This window comes from Nannobrachium achirus, assembly GCF_963921795.1.
Source record: "Nannobrachium achirus genome assembly, chromosome: 21".
Lineage (NCBI taxonomy): Eukaryota > Metazoa > Chordata > Actinopteri > Myctophiformes > Myctophidae > Nannobrachium > Nannobrachium achirus.
The window spans coordinates 47,329,275-47,352,037 of record NC_137828.1 but is presented as its reverse complement, the minus strand read 5'-3'; the positions used below and the strand labels follow the sequence as shown (position 1 = coordinate 47,352,037).

General features: G+C 43.1%; 1 protein-coding gene across 3 annotated transcripts; it reads right to left on the bottom strand.

Moving 5' to 3' along the window:
- Positions 1-158: 158 nt before the first annotated feature.
- On the bottom strand, positions 159-22,763 carry dcaf11 (ddb1 and cul4 associated factor 11). 3 transcript variants are annotated; one of them, XM_080751486.1, is made up of 15 exons: positions 22,575-22,763; positions 21,425-21,689; positions 19,586-19,713; positions 19,328-19,446; positions 18,420-18,484; positions 17,220-17,320; positions 12,413-12,559; positions 11,717-11,771; positions 11,299-11,367; positions 10,543-10,600; positions 8,469-8,654; positions 7,478-7,631; positions 6,453-6,605; positions 5,586-5,692; positions 159-3,708 (listed from the first exon to the last, which is right to left on the bottom strand). In XM_080751486.1, exons 2-15 carry the CDS (start codon positions 21,652-21,654, stop codon positions 3,631-3,633), a joined length of 1,650 nt encoding a protein of 549 aa, XP_080607612.1. In that variant the 5' UTR covers positions 21,655-21,689; positions 22,575-22,763; the 3' UTR covers positions 159-3,630. The 3 variants fall into 3 exon arrangements, with proteins under 3 accessions (XP_080607612.1, XP_080607611.1, XP_080607613.1); XM_080751485.1 differs by having other exon boundaries at positions 21,425-21,668; XM_080751487.1 differs by having other exon boundaries at positions 21,434-21,668.

The following is a 22,763-nucleotide window of genomic DNA, read 5'->3' as shown; positions in this document are numbered from 1 at the left end:
TCGCATTACAAACAAAATAAAATAAAACAACTTTATTAGGACAAAGATTAAAAGGATAAAATCTAAGATGTACATTAGCAGGCACACAGGGAAGAAAAATAAAAACTGAAAGGCGAGTGGAGAAAAGTTAGGAAGGGAAAGCAAGTCTGAAAAGGTGGGTTTTGAGGGAGGCTTTGAACACGGCAAGGGTGGGGGCTTCTTTTATATGGGGTGGGAGTGGGTTCCAGAGGGTGGGGGCTGCAACGGAGAAAGCCCTGTCACCCCAGGTGCGTTTCTTGGCCTTGTGAGTGAACTTGAGAAGGTTCTCATTTACAGATCTGAGGTTGCGGGAGGGAACATGGCGTTGAACAAGGTCTGAGAGATAGCTGGGAGTCTGGTTATTGAGGGCCTTGTAAGTGGTGATCAGTATTTTGAAATCAATCCTGTATTTTATGGGTAGCCAATGGAGATCGTGGAGAACTGGGGTGATGTGGTCTCTTGATCGGGTTTTGGTGAGGAGGCGGGCAGCGGAATTTTGCACATATTGTAGTTTATTGAGTACTTTGGAGGTGGCACCGTAGAGGAGGCTATTGCAGTAGTCGAGTCTGGATGTGATGAAGGCATGGATGAGTGTCTCTGCAGCAGATTGGGAGAGTGTGGGACGGAGGCGGGCAATGTTACGGAGGTGGAAAAAGGCTGTTTTGGTGATGTTATTGACATGGGATTGGTAGGAGAGGGTGGGATCCAGGATGACACCAAGGTTGCGGATTTTATTGGAGGGGGTGATGGTGGATCCGTCAATGTTGAGGGAGAAATGTATGGTGGAGCGGGTGAGGGCATCAGGACCAACAATGAGGATTTCGGATTTATTGCAGTTGAGTTTGAGGAAGTTGTTTTGCATCCAGGTTTTAACATCAGTCAGGCAGGTGGTGAGAGTGGAGTGGGTGGTAGGAGTGATGGTTTTGGTGGGGAGGTACAGCTGGGTGTCGTCGGCGTAGCAGTGGAAATGGAGGCCATGGCGGCGGAGGATTTGACCAAGGGGGAGAATGTAAATGATAAATAGGAGGGGGCCAAGCACAGAGCCCTGGGGGACACCACGGATAACGGAGGTTGTGATGGATTTGTAGTTGTTTATGGAAATGTATTGCTGTCTGTCGGAAAGATAGGATTTAAACCAGGAAAGGGCAGTGCCTGTGATTTCCGAGGGTGGACTGTAGACGGGAGAGGAGTATGGAGTGTTTGATAGTGTCAAAAGCAGCCGTGAGGTCGAGAAGGATGAGAATGTTGAGTGAACCAGTGTCGGAGGAAAGCAGGAGGTCGTTGGTGACTTTGAGGAGGGCTGTCTCTGTGCTGTGTCTGGAGCGGAAACCGGATTGGAATATTTCAAATAGGTTATTGGATTCAAGGTAGGTGGTGATTTGGTTTGTGACGACGCGTTCCAGGATTTTTGACAGAAAGGGTAGGTTGGAAATGGGTCTGTAGTTATTTGGGGAGTCGGGGTCAAGACCAGGTTTTTTGAGGATGGGTGTGACAGTGGCAAGTTTGAGAGGAGGGGGGACAAAACCAGAGGAGAGGGAGGCATTTATGGTTTTGGTCATGAGTGGGGTGAGAGTGGGGAGACAGTCTTTAAGGAGAGAGGTGGGGAGAGGGTCCAGGGAGCAGGTTGATGATTTCATGCCGGTAACAACAGAGGAAAGGTCAGAGGGTGTGATTTCCATAAATGTGGAGAAAGAGTGTGAAGGTAGTGAAAGAGGGGGGGGAGTCAGGTTGGAGTCAGGGGGGGGAAATGCTCAGCTGGTTGTGGATGGTGGTGATTTTATCCTGGAAAAATGTGAGGAGGTTATTGCATTTGTCTACAGTGAAGGAGCTTGAGATGGTGTCCATGGGTTTAAGCAGTTTGTTGATGGTGGAAAAAAGGACCTTGGGGTTTCTGTTTCCAGCCTATATGATTCCGGAGTAGTGAGAAGAGCGGGTGGAGTTGAGGGTGGTTTTGTAGATCTGCAGATGTTGTTGATAAATGTCATTGTGTATGGTTAGACCGTTTTTTTTGTAGAGTCTTTCTGACTGTCTGACTTTCTTTTTGAGGAGGTGTAGTTCATCAGTGTACCAGGGGGAAGTGTGGGTGAAGGAGACGGAGCGAGTTTGAGTGGGTGCAATCTGGTCGAGGGAGGAGGAGAGCGAGTTATTGTACAGGTTAACCAGATCAGTGGGGGAAACAGCCTGGGTGAGGGAGGAATCGGAAATGGTGTTTGAGAGTGATATGGAGAGGGAAGTTGGATTTATGGATTTAAGGTTCCGGAATGTTATGGTGCGCTTGTGTTTTTCAATGGGGGAGGGGGTGTCCATGTGGAAAGTGATGGCCAGGTGGTCGGACACTTTGGGGGAGAGGTCAGTTGTAGATATGTGGCTGATGGTGGTGCCAGTGGAACAGAGTAAATCCAGAGTGTGTCCTTTATTGTGGGTGGGGAAGTCAATGTGTTGTGTAATGTTAAAAAATGACAGAATTTCCAGAAGGTCAGATGCGGTTGTGCAGTTGGTGGAGTCCATGTGAGCCCCAAAACCGCAGTTCTAGTTTATATAGTAATAGATATAGCCAGTCCTGACAAAATACCGGTAGTACAATGGCACAAAGCCCCCCCAAAAGAAAACAAACAAACAATTTTTGATAAAGAGATTTGGTAAGTATGGTATGGTAGTAAGTAAGCAAGCCCTGAGGGATCCCAGTCAACTAAGTATATAGGAGTTAAGTGGTTAATAGAATGAACAAGTAATAACTTCTCTAAATACAGATTTTCCAGTAAATTGTGACAACCTCAGGTCAGGTTATATTATTTTACCCTTTATTTAAATAAACTGGTGTCGAGTGGGGATCCATGCACGACTTGACCCGAGTTGGACTTAACAGACTTAATGAGGTCTGTGCATTATCTGTCTGAGCCACCAGACACCCCAGGGAAGGTGCTTAGAACTGAAATTGGTCAGTGAAAAAAATGTGGAATCCAACCATCCAGTGGCTGTTATCGTAGATTCAAGTCCTGATGACAAATGTCGCTCAAGTTACAAAAAAGTTGGAAAAAAAAAAGAAAAACTAAAAACAATCTGCGTAATTACATTCAAAGAAATGTTTTATTGATAATGCAAAACAGAGGTCTGGGAATGAACACAGCTATTGATATAAACACACTCTAATAGCACATACACAGATCAATGTGTATGTATGTATGTAAGTATGTACGTATGTATGCATGAATATATGTTTTCTGCATCTCAACCACTTCACAAAGTCTTGGCCTCAACATGAATAAAACATGTCCGCTTTTGGCCATTTCTTTTTTGTCCAAACGGAGAACAAAGATGTCCACAAATTCTGAGTTTGGACGTCAGATCAGCGATAATGGCCCAATGGACCACGGTTTTCTCAATAAGAAAGTCCACACTGACTCCAAATCAGCACCCTTGACTTACTCTGTGAACGGAGGCCTAACATTGAAATATTATACATCATTTATACAGTTATAGTCATTATGGTGAGTCACACTTTGTTTGCCCAGTACATTTCTAACGTTAATTTAACTTACAATGACCATCCCTAGGGTTCAAACTGCTGTTTTTGTCGTAACAAGCTCCGGGTGCGGTGGGGGATTCCAGCGTTCAGTCTCGCTCTCTCTCTCGCTCCTCCTCTAGCGGGTGGGTTTGTCTGTGCTCCCACATGCGTACCACTCCATCCCACTGTGGAGGAGACAAAGAGTAATAACATGACAATGGAACGGAAGGAACGAGTGATCGGAGACGGGGAGAGAGAAGAACAACAGAGGATAGAGAGAGAGAATAGAGAGAATGCATAAGGGAAAGGGAGTGAGAGAACACGAGAGAGGCAGCGAGGAATGACAGAGGAAGTTAGAGAAGGGTGGGAGCGGAGAAATCATGTGCGATTTAGGTTGTCGTCTACTAAATGGGGATGCATCATTGCGGCTAATGATTATGTCATTTAGCTGGACTTGAAAAACACATTACAATGTTCTTTCTTATTGATTTCTCATTTGAACATTTAACATCTGTTCTAAAAAGCACTTCTGCATTATTGTAGATACCTTCATATCAACTGTTGTCAATGTCAAGGACTTTGTAACTACACTTTTTGTCATACTGTAGAATAGATAAACTGTATAATGGACAATGGGACAGTTGGGACACCCTGTCTAGAACCCCCACAATAGACCGTTTGTCAGCCTTCTGATTGGTCCCTGAGACTCCCTGACTGGCCAACCAGAAAAAAACATTCACTTTTTGCTATCGGGGGTGGAGTTTGTGCAGTGGAGAATGTTGCTTCAGCCTTTCAAAAACTGTCCGCAGTGCGCGACACGGAGATCGGCCGGTACGGTGATAGCGACGGCAAGCGTCAAGCGATCTCGCTCATCATAACGAATAAGCTTCAACAAACTAGTTCACATGTACCTTATCAATGGTCTAAGAGTCACGATTGGGTACATATAATTTAAATGGGCAGAATTACGAAAAGCCAGCCTATTATGTGAGGAGAAACATTCTCTCTGTCCTCTTCCTAGTACCCAAGATGCAATGCGCTTCTCTTTCTATCTCTGATCCAGAGGATTAAACTAATTAAAACATTTATTTTTCGGGGGAAAACTACTGTTTTGCTATGTAATTACTGTACCTTTTTCTTCCCTTTTTCTTAATATCACGTAGATGTGTTTTTTGTGGTACTTTATATAGCTGTAATGAGGCTATGAAGGGGAAAAAAATGCCATCCACTACCACTATAAAATAATCTGCAAAGAGGATTCTGTCCCACTGGGATTAAACAAATTAAAACATATATTTTCGGGTAAACCCCCTGTTTTGCAATGTAACTACTGTACCTTTGTCTTCCCTTTTTATTAATATCACCTAGGTGTTTTTCCTTTGGTACTTTATATAGCTGTAATGAGGCTATGAAGGGAAAAAAAATCCCATCCACTTCCACTATAAAAACAATCTGCCCAGGGTTAATGTCCCATCATAGTAACAGGGCAGAATGGGGCGGGATTTACAAAAGGGTTTATTACCCCTGGGGGTCCCAGCCGGACCCCACTTTGAGGGACGTGCAGAGAATGTTATAGAGGCAGGGGCTGAAATTGCTAAAAGGGCCTTTTGATGAAAATATTGAAAATAGCAGACCTCCAAGCTCACAACGCGTCGCAGCACAACGCGTTGAGAGCTTGGAGGTCGGCTATTTAGGGCACTTGATACCACACTAAACTAAGCATAATCAAGTGAGTACTGGAGATGTGGCAGAACGGCATGGATTTCTACACAGAGAGGGCAATTATTTCCGCATAAAATGATGCATTCAAGTTCAGGAGAGTTTGGACAAGGCAATTCTCTTGAATGCTGCGTTCAGGTATGGCATGGAAAGGGGGCATTTGCATTTCTTTCACCATAATAAAAACTGCATTCATGGTCTGGAGAGGGCACTTTTTACAGATGGCTAAAAGGGCAGGGGCTCAAGCCCCCTTTGACATCTATGTGTGCACGTGCCTGGTCTATCATAACATCTGTGACAGAGAGAGAGAGAGAGAGAGAGAGAGAGAGACGGCAGTACTCACAGAACTGCTGACAATGTTGTCCTCATAGGGGTGCCAGCTAACATCCCTCACACATGCATCATGGCTCGCCAGCCTGGCTGCCACGGCGCCCGTTAGCACATCGTAAACTGCATAATTGAGAAAAGTGCATACGAATATAGGACCCGTCATTAACCTTATATTTCACTGTCAGACATACAGGATCTATATCTGTCAGAGAGCATATTAGGTCTCACACATATTTATACACTGAGGATGTACTGTATGTGTCTCTCAGCTGATATGAGTGACTGTGTGTATCTATCTATCCATCTATCTATCTACATGTGCGAGCGCACGCATGCACGCGCGCATGCACGCACGGCACGCACACACACACACACACACACACGCACACGCACACACACACTACTTTACATGTTGATGAATTGAATACCAAGGACCTCCAACGGAAACAAGACCGCAAGGGCTTTTTTGGGTGTTCCCTTTAGGCAGGTGTTTTGACTGTACTTAATAGAATATTCAATCAATCAATCAATCAACAAATAAAAACTAAACTAATAAGTAAGGGAGGGACTAGTGGAGAAGAGATCCAGTAGAACTAAAAGACAACTCATTTTATGTTTGGGTGCGTTGTGAACTTGTAGATCAGATATTGTCAGCATGCAACAATGTGCAAAATCTGCCATTACAACGCCATCAAGGTCTGTCAAAATTTTTTGTCTAATAAAATCTTATTATGATATTTAATCAACTAAAACAAGACTAAAACCAAAACATTTCATATGACTAAAACTAAATGGAATTTTATTCAAAAGACTAAAACTGAATCAAAGTTTGCTGTCAAAATCAACGCTGATATATACATATATAAACAGTAAGACTCACTTATGATTTTGCCGGTCGAGCATCCTGAGTAGATAAATCTTTGTCCGGTGCTGAACTCTGGTGAGAAACGGCAGCGGATGAGCGTGTGCAGAACGCCGTGGCCGCGGTACGTCATCACCGAGGTGTCACCGGTCAGCTTGTGTCTTTTCAAGGCTGTAGTAGATAACGATAAGGAATATATTGAATTAAGTACAATTAAGTAAAGCAAATACATTACCAATGATGTACAAATTAAGTAAGGGCAAATAGTAGTAAAGTGAATGTGCAATAGCACATTGCCAATGTTGCAGTACAGCAATTAATACTGTATATCCTTTGACTAATCCACCACCCAATCATTCGTTTTTTGGCAAAGTAATGTTATCGTTAAAGTCTATCTGAAAATAATCCCTGGAGGGGCGCCCGCTGGCATTGCCACATAGGCATGGATGCCTGGCGGCGCTGCCGGTTCGATTCCCAATCCGGAATATCCAATCCGATTCCTTTGCCGCATGTCACTCCCCGTCTCTGCCCCATTTCCTGTCAGTCTACTGTCCGAAAAAACTAATCTTTAAAAAAAAAAAAAAGAAGAATCCCTGGAGAAATTTTACAAATTAAATTGAAAAGTCCATAACTAATCAACCACACTGATGTTTTGCTAACGTCGACTCAATTAATCAGGTAAGTTCTTTAACATTTTAATGTACAATATATAGCTGGAGCTGATTTAAAGTGCTTCTGTGTGTACGTGGAAGAGGCATAACAGCTAATATTTGCGGGCTTTTATGCCTTTATTCATAGTGGAAAGTGGAGATGGACAGGAAACAGGGAGAGAGAGATGGGTCACGACGTGCTATAAAGACCGCCGGGAACGGGACTCGAACCCGCGATGCACTGTCAGGCTACTTTAGAGCCTAGGTACCCAGACCGCTAAGCCATGGTCTGGGCCAGGGTCACTAATCTTGAAGATACCTCCCCCTCTCTTCCTTGTTCTTCCTAACACTCCTCTGTCAGCCCTATCTATTCTCTTTATTTGCTATCCTCACCTCTCTGGGGGACCTGTTGCCAGCGGTAATCCCAGTTCTGCTGGGTGACAGCGAGGCGCGAGGCAGCCAGCCCTTCCTTGGGCGAGAACTTCCTGATGTCCCACAGCTTGATGGACTGGTCCTTGGAGTTGCTGATCAAATAGCGCGCATCGCCCTGGTACAGAAATACGAAACATGATATCGACATGGAATATACTGTGCCTCTTCATGAACCCCAGATAATTAACCTTACTGATTGATATGGTATCATAATTATGGTGATGAAGCCTATGATTCAACAGCATACAGTAGTAATTAAGGGTGGGCAAAAAAAAATATTTTTTGATTCATAATGTATCGCAATTTATTTATGACTATTAAAATCGAATTGTCAAGTTCAGAATCGAGAATCTTCCAGATGTTCTCAATATTATTTGTATTTATTTTGTATATATATATATACTTTTGTATATATTATTTTCATGTCAGAAAGACTGACAGGCGTTATCTGGATGCATTGAAGTGTATGATTCAACTTTTCCTGGTGTATACAATTTATTCAAAAGTCCATGACTTATTAACTGCCCTAATACTAATTAAGGTTGTGTTCCGTTCAAGCCAAACAGAGTCTGCATGTTGGCACACTGGAAAAGCTCTGCCACGCTAAATGGAACAGAGCCTTAATTAGTATCATTGGTAACACGTTGGAAGGAAGTAACATTACACTCCTATTTCCTGCTTGCCATTCATAGGGCCCATTTAAATTAGCTTCAGCTAACACTGTTAACCATAACAGACTGAAAACATCATACGCGAGGGACTTTTTTCCCCTGAGCTTTGCACATTCTTATTCACATTCCTGGTTGTAATGCAGCCATCGCTGGGTTATGGAGAACATCATTATGGAGAACTCTTTGTTGACCTCACATGACAGGTTAATTAAACTCCAGCCTCCGTTTTGTTGGCCCACCCACCTTCCACCACCCACCACGCATCCCTCTACTGCAGCTACCTTGCTGTGGATGAAGGTGACGCCATCTCTGTGTCCGGCCAGCTGTCCTACGGGCTGCGGTCTCTCCTCACGCAGCGTCCGTCTGTCCCACACCTTGCACAGCGCATCGTCGCTGCCCGAGAACAGCAGCTGGGAGGAGCTGTCGGCGAACGCCACGGCGTTCACGTCGTCCTCGTGGGCGTCGATCTGAGCAGGGAGCACAGGGAGAGTGGGACTGCGAATCAGTGGTTGTACAGTAAATAAGTACATTTACTTAAGTACTGTACAAGCGCATCGTCGCTGCCCGAGAACAGCAGCTGGGAGGAGCTGTCGGCGAACACCACGGCGTTCACGTCGTCCTCGTGGGCGTCGATCTGAGCAGGGAGCACAGGGAGAGTGGGACTGCGAATCAGTGGTTGTACAGTAAATAAGTACATTTACCGTACTTAAGTACTGTACTTAAGTACAATTTTGTAGAAGCTATGTGCTATTTTCATTGACATTCTGCATAACGAGCAATTTTTTTTTTTCTATAATTTTTATCCCACGATTTTGCAACCCATTTTTTCACCCAGTGCCAATTGCCTATGTAATCCTGGGCTCTGCTCTCCCTCTGCCGCGCCTGGGGAGACAACGGACTGACCTCATGCTTCCTTCAATGCATGAGTAGTCCAAGTTGTTTCTTTTCACCTGACAGGGGGTCTTTTCCCCGGGATGGACGTAGCGCGTGGAAGGAACACGTTATTCGTTATAACGAGCACTTTTACTTTTGATGCCAATACTTTTGTACTTTTACTCAAGTGCATTTAGAATTCTGGACTTCTACTTGCAACAGAGTATTTCTACATTGAATATTGATACTTTTACCCAAGTAAAAAAATGTAGTACTTTTTCCCACCACTGCAAGTGGGAGTGCAAATGAGTGAGAATGAACAATATGTAAATGTGGGTGCACAATATGTAATGGTGAATTTGCCTCCATGTGATTATGTACAGTAGGTGAGAGACTACTATGGGACATGGGGACAAGGCTACGGGGGAGGGCGCGTATGGACAAACGAGAGAGAGAGAGAAATACGCGTGTATCAAAACAACATCCCGGTTCCAACAATGGAACAAGGGCGGAGTGGTTGTTTTCGGTGGAGTTGACGGTGGCGCGCCGGCGTTATATTATAAACACAATCTGATCTAGCTATAACAACAATCATGACATAGGCTATTTATTATAATCACTAATTCACTATGAAGTGTCTTTAATTAATAATTAAAGTAAAAATAGTCAAATAACAAGGACAAATTGTTCTGCCCACAACCTTATCAAACCAAAATGCCTAAACTACTGTAAATGTAGGTCTAATATTATAACTATGATAATAGTTCTTGTAAATCCCAATTATTAAGTAGAATACAAGTTTGACCTTGTGTTATGATTATTTCTTGTGTTATATGTCATGAAAGATCGCATGTAGGCCTATTATATTACCTATAACCTATACACGAGTGAGCTCGCGGCACCTCCGCGCGGTCCAGGCGAACACAACGGAGCGCTCCCTACCTCCGGTTCAGCCAATCACAAGCTTCCACTGCTGGAAGCGGGATGTTGTTTTGATACACGCGAGAGATACAGTAGGAGACAAAGTACAGTCAGACACTGATGCATAAACTCAGGTGGGGGAGCAGGGAGAGGGTAGCGAATGAGACACAGAGAGAAAACAGATGGCGGAGGTCATTCTGTGACTTCCACACAGAAACGGGGGAGGAGAAAAGAGGTGCGCTGAACTGAACCCCCTGTGGAGCGGAGCTCTGGACCCACTGTTAGCAGACACAGGTGGCAGGGACAGTGGAAAGCTTTGTGTGAGATGACACACATTATTCAGCTCACCTTGATCACCATATAGAACAGTGAACGGTGACTTGTAACTTGTGAGCAGGTGCTCAATGCACACAAACAGGCCTATGTGCAGACACAAGAAGCACACATATATAGAGAGAGACACACACACACACACACACACACACACACACACACACACACACACACACACACACACACACACACACACACACACACACACACACACACACACACACAAACCTTCAGTGTTCTTTTATTCTGCTCCCTATCAAAGACGTAGAGGCAGCCATCGTTTGCTCTGGAAAAGTGACGGAGAGACTTGAATTAATTCTCATCCAAAGCTGCACACACTGATTACCGACGGGGGTATTTACATTTCTCTTCTGAATACGTACTGTAGCACCTGTCTTTTAAAATCAACCAAAATTATAACTGAATTGCATTACCCACTTTATTTGTAATGCACATTGCACAGAGGTTCTTTATAGTTTTAAGAATAGTGTATAATAAATATCTGGATAGAAATGTCGATGACATTAAAAAAGTACAGGTTTATCTGCTTCTAGGGCTGTCACAATTATTACATAATCGTCTAATCGTGATTATTTGACATTATCGCAATTATTTTGTCATAATCGTCATAATCGTGAATGTTGAAAAATGTCCGAAATAGCAGATCTACAAGCTCACAACGTGTCGCATCGCGACGCGTTGTGAGCTTGTAGATCGGCTATTTCCACTATCAAAGTTATTTTTTAAGTAGTAAGTTGTCAAATATGTCAGTAATTTCTTTGTATATTTAGGTTATGTCTCATATCTACCATGTACAAGTTCAAAGCCTAAAAGCCAAACAGAAATGTAATTGTCAACGACAAAAACACAATTAAATCGTTAATCGCCAATTATTTGAGTGACAATTAATCGTCATGTAAAATGTCATATCGTGACAGCCCTATCTGCTTCACAGCTTTAGCTCACGTGCTCGGTTGAACTCACCCCCCCAATATCTCCTTGGAGTCCGTAGAGGCGGCCAGCGAGAACACACAGAACCTCCTCTCGTCTGGACTGCACAACACAACACACACACACACACCAAGCTCAGCGCGACAGCACACAACCTCAGCAACAGCAACATTACAACTGCTCAGTCAGTCTACTCCTCAACGTGCATGAACGACACTCATCACCATATTGTTGGAATCGTTATGGGTTTGAACAGAGGTATGCTGCTGCTATGCCATAATAGTCCCTATAATTGGTGACTTGATACACAGAGTGAGTGGAGTGATGTGATGAAACCCTGTCAGCATCATTCATCCGTCCATGCAGTAATGGAGGTAGAGAAGCCAGGACTGATAATATTACTGTACCTGAGCTGCAATGCTATAAGTTACTATGGAGGAGAAACACTAACTTGAGGTCCAAGGCGGTGTGAGTTTCACTGTCTCCGTCTACACTGCACACATGAACTACGGAGATGGAGAGTGAGAGAAGAGAGAGAACATAATGAGTAAAACACATTGTCGTGACTCGTGAATAACTCACTGTGTGCCAGAACCAGCTAATTTGCGTAGGACTGCAGTTGAAATGAAAGCTAACTGTAGGGGCATAGTAACCAAGGAGGAGTTAAGTAGCATCATAGGGTGGCTCTGATAGGGTGAGACAATCCAGGGAACTAATTCTTGCAGTGGCTGTACTTATTTTAAACTTGAAGCACTGCAGCTGGCTAAGAAGTGCCAAAGTAAATTGGTTTCTAAACTAGCTAGCTAATATTCATCACAGATGTTCAGTTGGTATATTACACTCAGAATTATTTTAAAATGCCATTTTAAAATAACTGACTCCTCAAATCATACACTTCAGAGGTTTAGTTCAAAAAGTAGAGCACAGGAGCATGTGAATGTAAGGCATTCCATCACTTTGCCGTGCCCACCCAAAATGGCAATCCTGCTGCCACTGCTGCCAGGGATCTAGATTCAGAAAATGGCCAAGTTGGTTAGCTTTTTATTTCTTACTCTCTTCCCAAAACAAACAAACAGTAAGATGCATGGAGCAAGCAAAAAGTTCTATCCAACATATTGGTGATGTTCCTGTGGCCCTATTGTCTTACTGTAGTCAGACCAGCTGGAGTAGAGAATGTGCTGCGTGTCTGGGGTGAAGCAAACATCCAGCACGCTCCAGCCCACGTCTCGCGCCTTCACTGTCCTTCGCAGCTTAAAGCGCCCCCTGCTGGTGTCGTACAGCCGGATGTTCTGGTCTGCAGAGGGGATTCATACATGTGTCATTATTGGCAATCAGTCGCAAAAATACCCACGGTCTATTATCTATACTATAATTTTGCGAATGTCTGAGTGAGTGTCTGTCTGTCTGTCTGTCTGTCTGTCTCAGCGTTTCTCCTCGGTGGCTGGAGCAATTGATCTGAAATCGCATCACCATCAGCATATGAACACACCTGACATAACTGTGAAGCCCGTTTGTCACTTTCACAAATCGTATGCTGTATAATAGCATTTTTATGGTGTATCTATATCTATTTAGCCTACAGTACCTTTTGTGACCACACATGTTAAGGGAGGGGCGCTGTTGTTCAGGCCATGCACAATCACACACAAACCCACACACACACACACACACACACACACACACACACACACCCACGGGGGGGGGGGGGGGGGTGTGTGCAGGCAATCGGGTGTGTGTGCAGGCGGGTGGGCGGGCGGGCTGGGGGGACAGTATCTCTGTAGCCATTAAACCCGCATCTAGCATGAGGCATATCTATTCTGCATCTAGCATGGGGCAACATGTTTAACAAGCTCTGTGTGTGTGTGTGTGTGTGTGTGTGTGTGTGTGTGTGTGTGTGTGTGTGTGCGCGCGTGTGTGTGCGTGTGTGTGCGTGTGTGTGTGTGTGTGTGTGTGGGGGGTGTTGGCTGGCCCTCTTTCAGATGTTGTCATGTAGATCGGTACACAGTATCTCTGTAGCCTTTAAACGAAACGGGTATTTCTTACATTGATGCTCCTACATATTATCATGCAAGCACCAGAAAGTTACTTTCCATCCCTCATATACTGTGTGCACAGTGCACACCCCATAACCCACACACTGCACATCATTTCGGAGCTCATATCTTTGTGGGTGTGGGTGGGTGTGTGTGTGTGTGTGTGTGTGGGGGGGGGGGGGGGGGATATGTTGTCATGTAGATCGGTACACAGTATCTCTGTAGCCTTTAGGGGGGGGGGGGGAAGGGGGGACAGTATCTCTGTAGCCATTAAACGAAACGGGTTTCTTACATTGATGCTCCTACATCATGCAAGCACCAGTTAAAGTTACTTTCCATCCCTCATATACTGTGTGCACAGTGCACATCCCATAACCCACACACTGCACATCATTTTGGAGCTCATATCTTTGAACGGGTAAGGGCTAGTGCTTAGTAATTTACAGTCCGTTATACGCCAGTGTTCCGTGGTGAAATTAACGGATCTACAAGCTCTCAACATGTCGTGATGCAGCGCATTGTGAGCTTGCAGCACTAGTGTACAATGGAGAATACCAGTAGAGTCGCCGAAATGAAGCTCGCCGAGAAACGGGGGGTGCGTTCGGAAATGCACACCGGGTGGGGCAACCGTGCGCTTTTTCAGTCTGAACTCTGAAGGTAAACTTTCTGAAAAGCAGCAGTTGCTAACCTAATGTTGCTATCGATGTTTATAAACTAGGGTAAATTATGGTTATCGTCTTAATCTCACAGTATCATAAATGTTAATGCTAGCAACAACAAACATGTAAAGTAGGACACACAATCACAGTATGCCTTCTTCAGTATCAACATGAATTAATATTCTGATATTCTATTATAATTTACCCTAGTTTATAAACATCAATAGTAACGTTAGGTTAGCAACTGCTGCTTTTCAGAAAGTTTACCTTCAGAGTTCAGGCTGAAAAAGCGCACCGTTGCCACACCTGGTGTGCATTTCCGAATGCACCCCCCGTTTCTCGGCGAGCTTCATTTCGGCGACTCTACCTGTTACCTACAATGGAGTATAGATCAGGCTTAACCAGCTCAGTGGCCTTGTGGCCAAGAATGTCCACCCTGAGAGGGTCGGGGTTCAATACGCTGGCTTGGTCATACCAAAAGTTATAAAAATGTGACCCAATGCCTCCCTGCTTGGCACTCATCATCAATGGTTGGATCGGGGGTAAGTCCCTGTGACATTCAAGCGTCATGTCCAGGGGGTGTGTACTTTTACATCATGGCTGAGGGATGTACTTGTATATCATGCCACCTCAACCACAAGTTACAGAAACAGGAGATAGGCTCCTGCCCTTTAAGCCCCATGGCTTGACAAGGCTTACTTACTTAAGTGGTTAGTCAGTTGTTAGTTACTTTAATTTTTGCCATAAAGAAGAGCTCAATGGGGCTCTAGATCATGTTGTTGACAGTGCATATTGTGTAACTACATAAGCCTACAATGCTTTGTTCCTGCTAGATTAAATTGCAGGCATGCGACGGAAGCTGTGGCAATATAACAGAAGTTATTTATGTAGATTTCTTCAGAATAAAGATCTAATTTTAGCTTCCTGTGGCAAGTGCTAAGCACAACAAATTTGCATTCAGCTCCAAGTGATTTGGAAGGCATCACATAGCAGCCTCTGGTTGGAAAACAACAGGTGTTTCTAATCAAATGGAAAAGGATGGCAATCATATGACAGCCAACATCCTATTCCCTAGGTTCCTATTAAAGTTCCAGACTCCTAGGAAATGCATGTAACATATAATATGAACAAGTACAAATAAAACTGCACTTTTATAGCAAAGTGCTGGATTTTGAGTTATATCCCATCTTAAAACATTTAAGACGGTAATACTCTAGTGACTTTGTTTATTGTTTGAGTGAATGAAAAAGGAAATGTCCGCACACGATAAGGATTCTCTCCCAATAAAGCCCTGTGGGGCGAAACGTTGTTTGGTTGAAAAATTAAGATGGGAGAGCATCCTTATCGTGTGCGGACATTTCCTTTTTTATTCACTTGATCGTTTTTGTATCCAGAACGGTGTATGAAGCTGTGGAGATGTGCATAATTCTACTTCTTTGTTTATTGTTTGACCTGCAAGGAGAGTGTGTCCAGACCACTTATATTAACTCATTCTGAGCCCAGGACATTAACGGATTAGGGGGTCCAGAGTGCCCCCTCCCGGCCCCATTAACGGCCGCTGTCTTATTTTGAAGGCCAGAAGTCTAGACCGGAAGTACGTCTGACGTCATCGGATCGTGCGCCGGAACCGATGCGTGTCCACGTGGAGTTGTGTAATGGCCGACCGGGAGCTTTTATAACTGTGTAAAATAAGCGAGCATCTGCCTCCATCCTAGCTTCTAAAGTGTAGTTTTGAGATAATGGACATTAAAGATGAGATCGGCCGTCCACCTCAATGTTATGGGATGACTATTGTGTGCTCGTGGAGCCGTGATGATGACAAATCAGCGCGGATTTCGTCTCCGGAGCGTCGGCCATTGTACTAGGTATTTTTACTCGCCGTTACAGTAATATATTACTTTTCACGCGACATCGCGTGAATGGCTCTATAGATACTCTATTACTTTTCACGCGACATCCCGTGAAAGGCGCTGATTGAGTTAAGACATGATGACAGCTACTCCAAAATATGTCAAATAACAATATCCTCATGGATATTATTATCCATTCACTGGTAGCACCCAGTCCCAGTGTGCACCAGCTACTCGTAATTCCATTATTAACTTTGAGTGTAAAGACCATATTAGGTTCTTTGTAACTGCCAATTTGTTTCAAACTAGGAATTTACAGAATCTGGTAAAGTGTTCATGTAAATGGTTATTAGGAAACATTCTTGTAGGCTAAAGTTACTGCAGCATCACAAGCATTCAAAAGACCACAATTGAAATTAATAAAATAAATTATATATTCTGCTGTTTTTTGCAGAACATTTTTATTGTTATAAAGTGTCATGAAAATATGTATAAAATCTGATACATCACACTTTTTTTTTCTTCAATAGAGAAATAACTGGGAGAGTGAGGAAACGGAAGTATATAGAGAGAAAATCATGCTGGATCATGCCGATTCAAGGAGATGAGATTACATGATGAAAGATGAGAGGACTTCATTTGTGTGGCTGGTAAAACCTGACTGCATTTACTATTCACAGCAGAACATAATTGGCGTCATATCTGAACCGGTGCCAACGCACCGTGCTGTTCTACTCACACCTCTTGATTGGCTAATGTTCAGTCAGTAAAGGCATTGCTTTGCTACCACCTCTAAGATGCACTACGACATTGCATGTACACATTAATTAAATATGGAAATGTGTAAATATGGACTAAATAATAAATAATAATAATAAATAATTAGTTATAATAATAAATAAATAACAACTAGACTAACTAGACAAAGACGGCTAGTGCAACAGGCCCTCTGTTTTCTGTGGGCTCAAGGCACTATGACCTTGTGCCAAATTTAGTTCATAGTATAATAGGATATGATATAACTCCATTCATGCAGACTTGCAGAGTATACTAATATCAATAAAGCAGAAATGTCGGACAGAAGGTTATACAATCAATAACAACAACCAATCAAGACCCAGATCAAATTGTGTTTTCAAGTACTTTCCAATTTAGACTTTGATGATGAGTGGGCCTTGCCATATAATAATAATGATGATGATAATAACTGAACCATAACCAAATGCATTTAACAAATCAGTTCAATAGATACATTGCATCAATAACCTTTTAACTATGCAGACTTCAATCAAGTTAAAACGCATGTTAATAATTACTGCATTACGACTGTTATGGTTGTTACAGAAGGCGCGTAATATGTGACATCCTGTCAGATATTGTGTTTTTATTTTTGAGGCAGAGTTACTTCCTACCTTGGCAGGCAGAGAGGAACATGTTGCCGTCCTCGTTGTACACACCGCAGAAGGCTTTCTGGTGGTATGTATCCTTATGGGACACATAGTTTGGCAGGAAGCTGTTGGAAGGGAATACGTTACGTATGTCAAAAACCTAAGGTCCATTAACAGGTCTCTAGTGCAGGGTTTCTCAAAGTGGGTGCTGCAGAATACTGTGATATTTGGAATTCATCAATATCAGTTTAACCACCTCTATACTCTATGAGTTGTTGCACTGTACTTGGTGCGTTCTTTTTCAATCTACACCAAATCTCTTCACCAAAAACAACAGATCTACAAGCTCACAACGCATCACGTTGTGATGTGTCTTGAGCTTGTAAATCAGTTGTTTTTGGTGAATGTTCCACCCAGAATAGGGATGCTGGGCATACTTGGTTACTTCAAGTATACATTTAATTTCAATCTGCCATAATGGAAACGGATATTGTCTAAAGTTTTCCTCCTGACATACCTGTATCTTGAGGGGAAAGATTTACATATTGATGTACTATAATATGACATAGATGTAAGGTGATATAAAATAACAATGTAATTCAGGGTTGCCGTGGATGAAGAAAGTTATTTACAGGGTTGCCCTGAACCAAAAAAGTTTGAAAACCACTTCTCTAGTGCCGGTTTACTTAAAGGTATTATATAGACACACACAGCTTGTCACTGATGAGTCCTTATCTGTGAGACTGTGTAGATCTTTGTTGCAATTCTCCTACATGGAGTCCTACTGTAGGTCACACAGACAGAAAGGCCTCTGCCCCAAGTTATTGATTTACTTAACTAAGTGGGGGCAAGTCGTTTCTAGGTTCTGCGTTCAAATTCTTTACAACCACAACTCAGCAATACATTCCATTTATTTATTATTATTTGCAGAAGAAGCTACATTTTATTGCCTGCGTTCATTTGGCCACAGTTCAGTTTCCATGGAAATGAACATAACAGATTTGAATACATTGCAGCAACTGTAGCAACTCATAAAAAAACATTTATGCAAAAATTCAAGGACCAGTCAATAGGATATGATTTACCCAATTTTTTGCTTTGTTTACCTCTGCAGTAAAAAGTAGTGTAGGCTGCCGTGACGGCATGTTGTTCTAACTTGGAGCAGAGGTGTTTGACTAGTCTAGTGTGGGAGTGCATTGTTGCATGTGGTCTAGACATACTCACTGTGTGCGGATGCGACTGCACTCGCCATGGGAAAAACTGGATCCTCTACACCTGCCTTGTTCCCTCTGCCAGAGACACGGAGCACAGAGAAACAAGACAGTCAATGAAGTAGAGCTCGGCTTTGGCTCTGACGCAAGTTCGTTTCTCTCCGGCAGAACCTCTGACGAATGTCTGTTAGGACTCTTTCAATACCTAGCCCGTCCTAGTGAGTTCTATGCTTAGCTTAGTGATTCTTCCTGTGATCAACTGGAGTCGCGTCTCTGGAATCTGACCCCGATCTAGGTGGGAAGCCGGTTTATATATGTTTCTCTGATGTCATATTGATGACGTCAGTCTGACACGTATGCCGTTCATACCTGGTTGCCATTGACTCCGGCCTAACAAACGGCTACTGTCTATGACGGTAGTCCCATATGACATGATGGAATGGACTATCTCCATATATAGTGTTCTCCACATCTCCATGTTAGGCCAAACAGGTTCGCTCCATATCTCCATGTATAGGTCTAAATCCCCAAGGTTGAGCTTGGCAACGAAACGTTCTTAACAGTCAACATTACAAGAACTTCTACAAAGCATGAACTCCAACACATTCTCAAAATACCAATATCGATTAAAACTGAATCCATTGGTAGTAGCACACACTGCACAGTATTAGTGCGGTGTTACCCAAACTTTGAGCTGTGCCCCATTTCGGGTCGCGGATCCCCTTTTCTTTTTTTTTAAATGGGTCACAATTTTGTTGTCTAAAATAGTTAAAGTATCCGATCTACAAGGTCACAACGTGTTGCGACGGGACACGTTGGGAGCTTGTATATGTGCTAGTATTCCTTATTTTTAAAATATGGCATACATACTTAATTTAACATTTTGGGAATACATCTGTTAATATTTATTTTACGTATTACCCCTGTGAGCATGTGGGTGAAGCTGCGTCGCCCTCTCAGGCTGTAGGAGGCAGTGGCCAGCATGATCTGGGTTCGGATCTCACTCTGATCCAATTCCTCTGTGTCAGGCTGGGTATCCACTGTCGGTCGCAAAACAACGGGTCAGTATTTTTTCAGAGAATAATATTTATATCATTATGATGCAGGGTGTTGACAGCCAGGCAATCTAGGTGTTAGATTTTCATGAGCAGTGTAGATACATGTAAAATGATGGGTTACCGGGGGGATTATATCTGTGTCCCAGACGGCCCTCCCAGGCTCCATCACTGTCATCATCAGAATCTGAGTATGACTGGACCAACTGGAGTGCTGTGGCCCCACTGCCATGGATCAGCCTTACCTGGCCCCTGCACACACACAAAATACCACATCAAGCAAGTAACCAATTAATCAATCAATCAATCAATCAATCCAGTGGTTCCCAAAGCTTTCCATGCCAAGTACCAGCAAATGGCTGAAGATACCCATGGCAATAGTTGCAAAACAAACATGCAAAAACACAAAAATTGCAATCAATTTTGCCATGTGTTTTTTGCTTTAAAAATGTTGAATCATTTTGAAAATAGACATTACAATGTCATACCCAAAATATATATATATATACATACACACTGTATATAATATATTATATTGTAGTTCTTTAAAAAAAAAATCCTCTACTTTCCAAATGGTCCCCTGGCGCCCCCTGGCAGCCCCCCTAGGGGCCACCAACCCCTCTTTGAAAACCTGTGACTCAACCAACCAATAATGAACCAATCAATTACAGTTGGATCCCAAGCACCACTGATAGGATGCTCAACAGTTTTTCCTCCACTGTAGTGAGACTGCTAAATACGCAGTAGTGTAGGACTGGCTGTACTGGCTTTATATCTATTTATAATTTTACGATTGTTAGGTTTTAAATGAACGTTTCTTGCGGTTTTGCAATTTATTAACTTTTAACTGCTGCTGTTTTAAGCTGTTTTACTTGAAATTCATGTGATGTGACAATAAAGTTCTATTCTGCACACGCACACGCGCACACACACACACACACACACACACACACACACACACACACACACACACACACACACACACACACACACACACACACACACACACACACCGCAATTCATTTGCTGTACGTCTTAGAAAGAAATAACCTCCATCAGGAGTTAGCTAATTTACAGATGTACACAGCAACGATCAATCAAACTGGGTTCATGATCTCCTGCCTGGCTGCAGCCCTGTTTCTCCGCTGTGAGGAGGAAGTAGCCTCTAGGACAGATTCATAGCTTTTGGCAGCATGTACCACTGTTTTACATGCTGTACTCAACTGTGTCTGGCTCCATAGTGCTTCTGTGGTACTTATTAATTAAGGGAAGGGAAAGAACAATATCCTCCATTCCACATGCTGGTTGGTTTGCGGGGTGGTCTGACATCTTACCACTGGTGTCACTGCAATTACCAGGGACTGGTTATAAGGGCAGAAAAGTAACAGTTGGCTAGTGTTGTGTCCAAAGGTTTAAACACTTGACACATCTCAGGGGTTGACACTAAGGTCCTGAACTTGCCCGTCAGGGTACAAGTCATGTTGACACTTGGGCCCGATTTGGACATTTTCACTTAGGGGTGTACTCACTTTTTTTGCCAGCATTTTATACATTAATGGCTGTATGTCGAGTTATTTTGAGGAGACAATAAAATGACACTGTTACTGTATACTGTACACTGACAACTTTACATTAGATCAAAGTTTCATCTCTTCAATTTTGTCCCATGAAGAGATATAATTAAATATTTGCAGAAATGAGAGGGGTGTACTCACTTATGTGAGATACTGTACCTGCCAGGGGCAGGTGGGCAACCCTTAGTGACATTGCCATGACAGCATTGTGGGTCCCAGTGACACCCAAAGCTTACCATAATTTCTGCTCCTAAACGTTTCAACAAAACCAAACCTTTAAATTGTTTTCACTAGCTAAATGCATTACATTCTTCCCAGATCACATCCCCTGTGCATCAGCTGACACTTGGCTTAAATGGTAAAATGTTAAGTTAAATGTAAAACTCAACTCAACAAACCTCCTCAATAGGTGAGCCAGCACTTCAGCTAAATCGACGTCCTCCTCTGATGATAACTGTCTGTCCGCCTGCTGCGCCTGCTGCCTGTCAGCCGCCCTGCGGCCTCGGCTACTACCACTGCTGCTCTGGTTGGGTTCTTCTGTTGGATCGGTCTGGTCTGCTGGGTTGTCATTGGAGGATCCCCTTCCACCGGACATCCCAGAACTGGACTGAGAGCCCATAGACTGAAGAGATCCTGGCGAGGGAGGGGAGAGAGCTGTCTGGGACTTATGGTAAATCAATGAGTTGGTAAGCATAAAAAAGGCTTGGTTCTTCTGTATGAGAAAACCCAAGCTTACAAATGCACTTGCTTTCTTTCTCAATGACTCAGAGAGAGACTGAGGTACAGAACTGCATGGAAGAAAAATCACACTAATAACCCACTCATCTGCTTCAATGTCATTTATTGACGTTTCAAGCCAAGGCTCTTCAGCGGATCAAAACAACTGGATTGAGGACAGGAGACTACATACTGTAGTAATACTGAGTAATAATAAATGCTTCTTTATCATACTGCAAAGCAAGACAGGCAGGAGTAAAAGCTATAAATGATCTGATCGGCACAATTACACAACTCAAAATTAGATAGTGTCATAAATTAATATGACTATTTTCCACCAGTAAAAAACAAAACAGGAATACAAGAATTACAAACTGGTGCAATGATGCATCAGGGGGAAAAACTCATGTTTTTGAGGAGTAAGGACTAAAAAAGGAGACCATAATTTAAGATATTGGACTGTTTTGGGATCTGCAGGCTTCCTGATGTCCCTACCTCAATTGAATCAATCATCAGAGACAGGTGTAGAGAGAGAGAGAGAGAGAGAGAGAGAGAGAGAGAGAGAGAGAGACTACGTAGTTTACGTGGCCTCGCCTCATGAATTATAACAGAGCACAGCAGTCGAATTAACGAATTAATGATCTGCTCTGCAGCTCATGTCAAGACTGTCTGTGTTTCACTGATGCAAAACATGAAATACATATCTTATTCTCGCTGTCAACTTGTAACTTTGCCTCGGTTCATTGCAGTAGATCGGCGACGTAAGATAAGTCTCTTCAGGTTATCTAAGAAAGCTACCATTAGCAAGATGGCTAACATTACCTCTATATTGATAGAACGGTCTTCTTCTTGACAGCTCGGCGGCAGAGCTCTTTGACGGTGTAGTTTGCACTTATAACACGTCCGGTTTATTAGCACGGGTCAGATTAAAAAAATGTAGAGTTTATGTCATGTAAAACGTGGACCGTTTTACCAACGCAATATTTCACCGAGCAACTATCAACCTTTGCA

What these genes read in the sequence shown, in the direction of transcription:
- dcaf11 (XM_080751486.1), bottom strand. Translation starts at nt 21,654, where the DNA reads ATGGGCTCTCAGTCCAGTTCTGGGATGTCCGGTGGAAGGGGATCCTCC. An exon ending in CTATTGAGGAGGTTTGTTGA is followed by an intron (nt 19,714 to 21,424) that starts GTTGAGTTTTAC and finishes GTGTGTGTGCAG; the next exon opens with GGGCCAGGTAAGGCTGATCC. An exon ending in CACACCGCCTTGGACCTCAA is followed by an intron (nt 11,368 to 11,716) that starts GTTAGTGTTTCT and finishes TGTGTTGTGCAG; the next exon opens with TCCAGACGAGAGGAGGTTCT.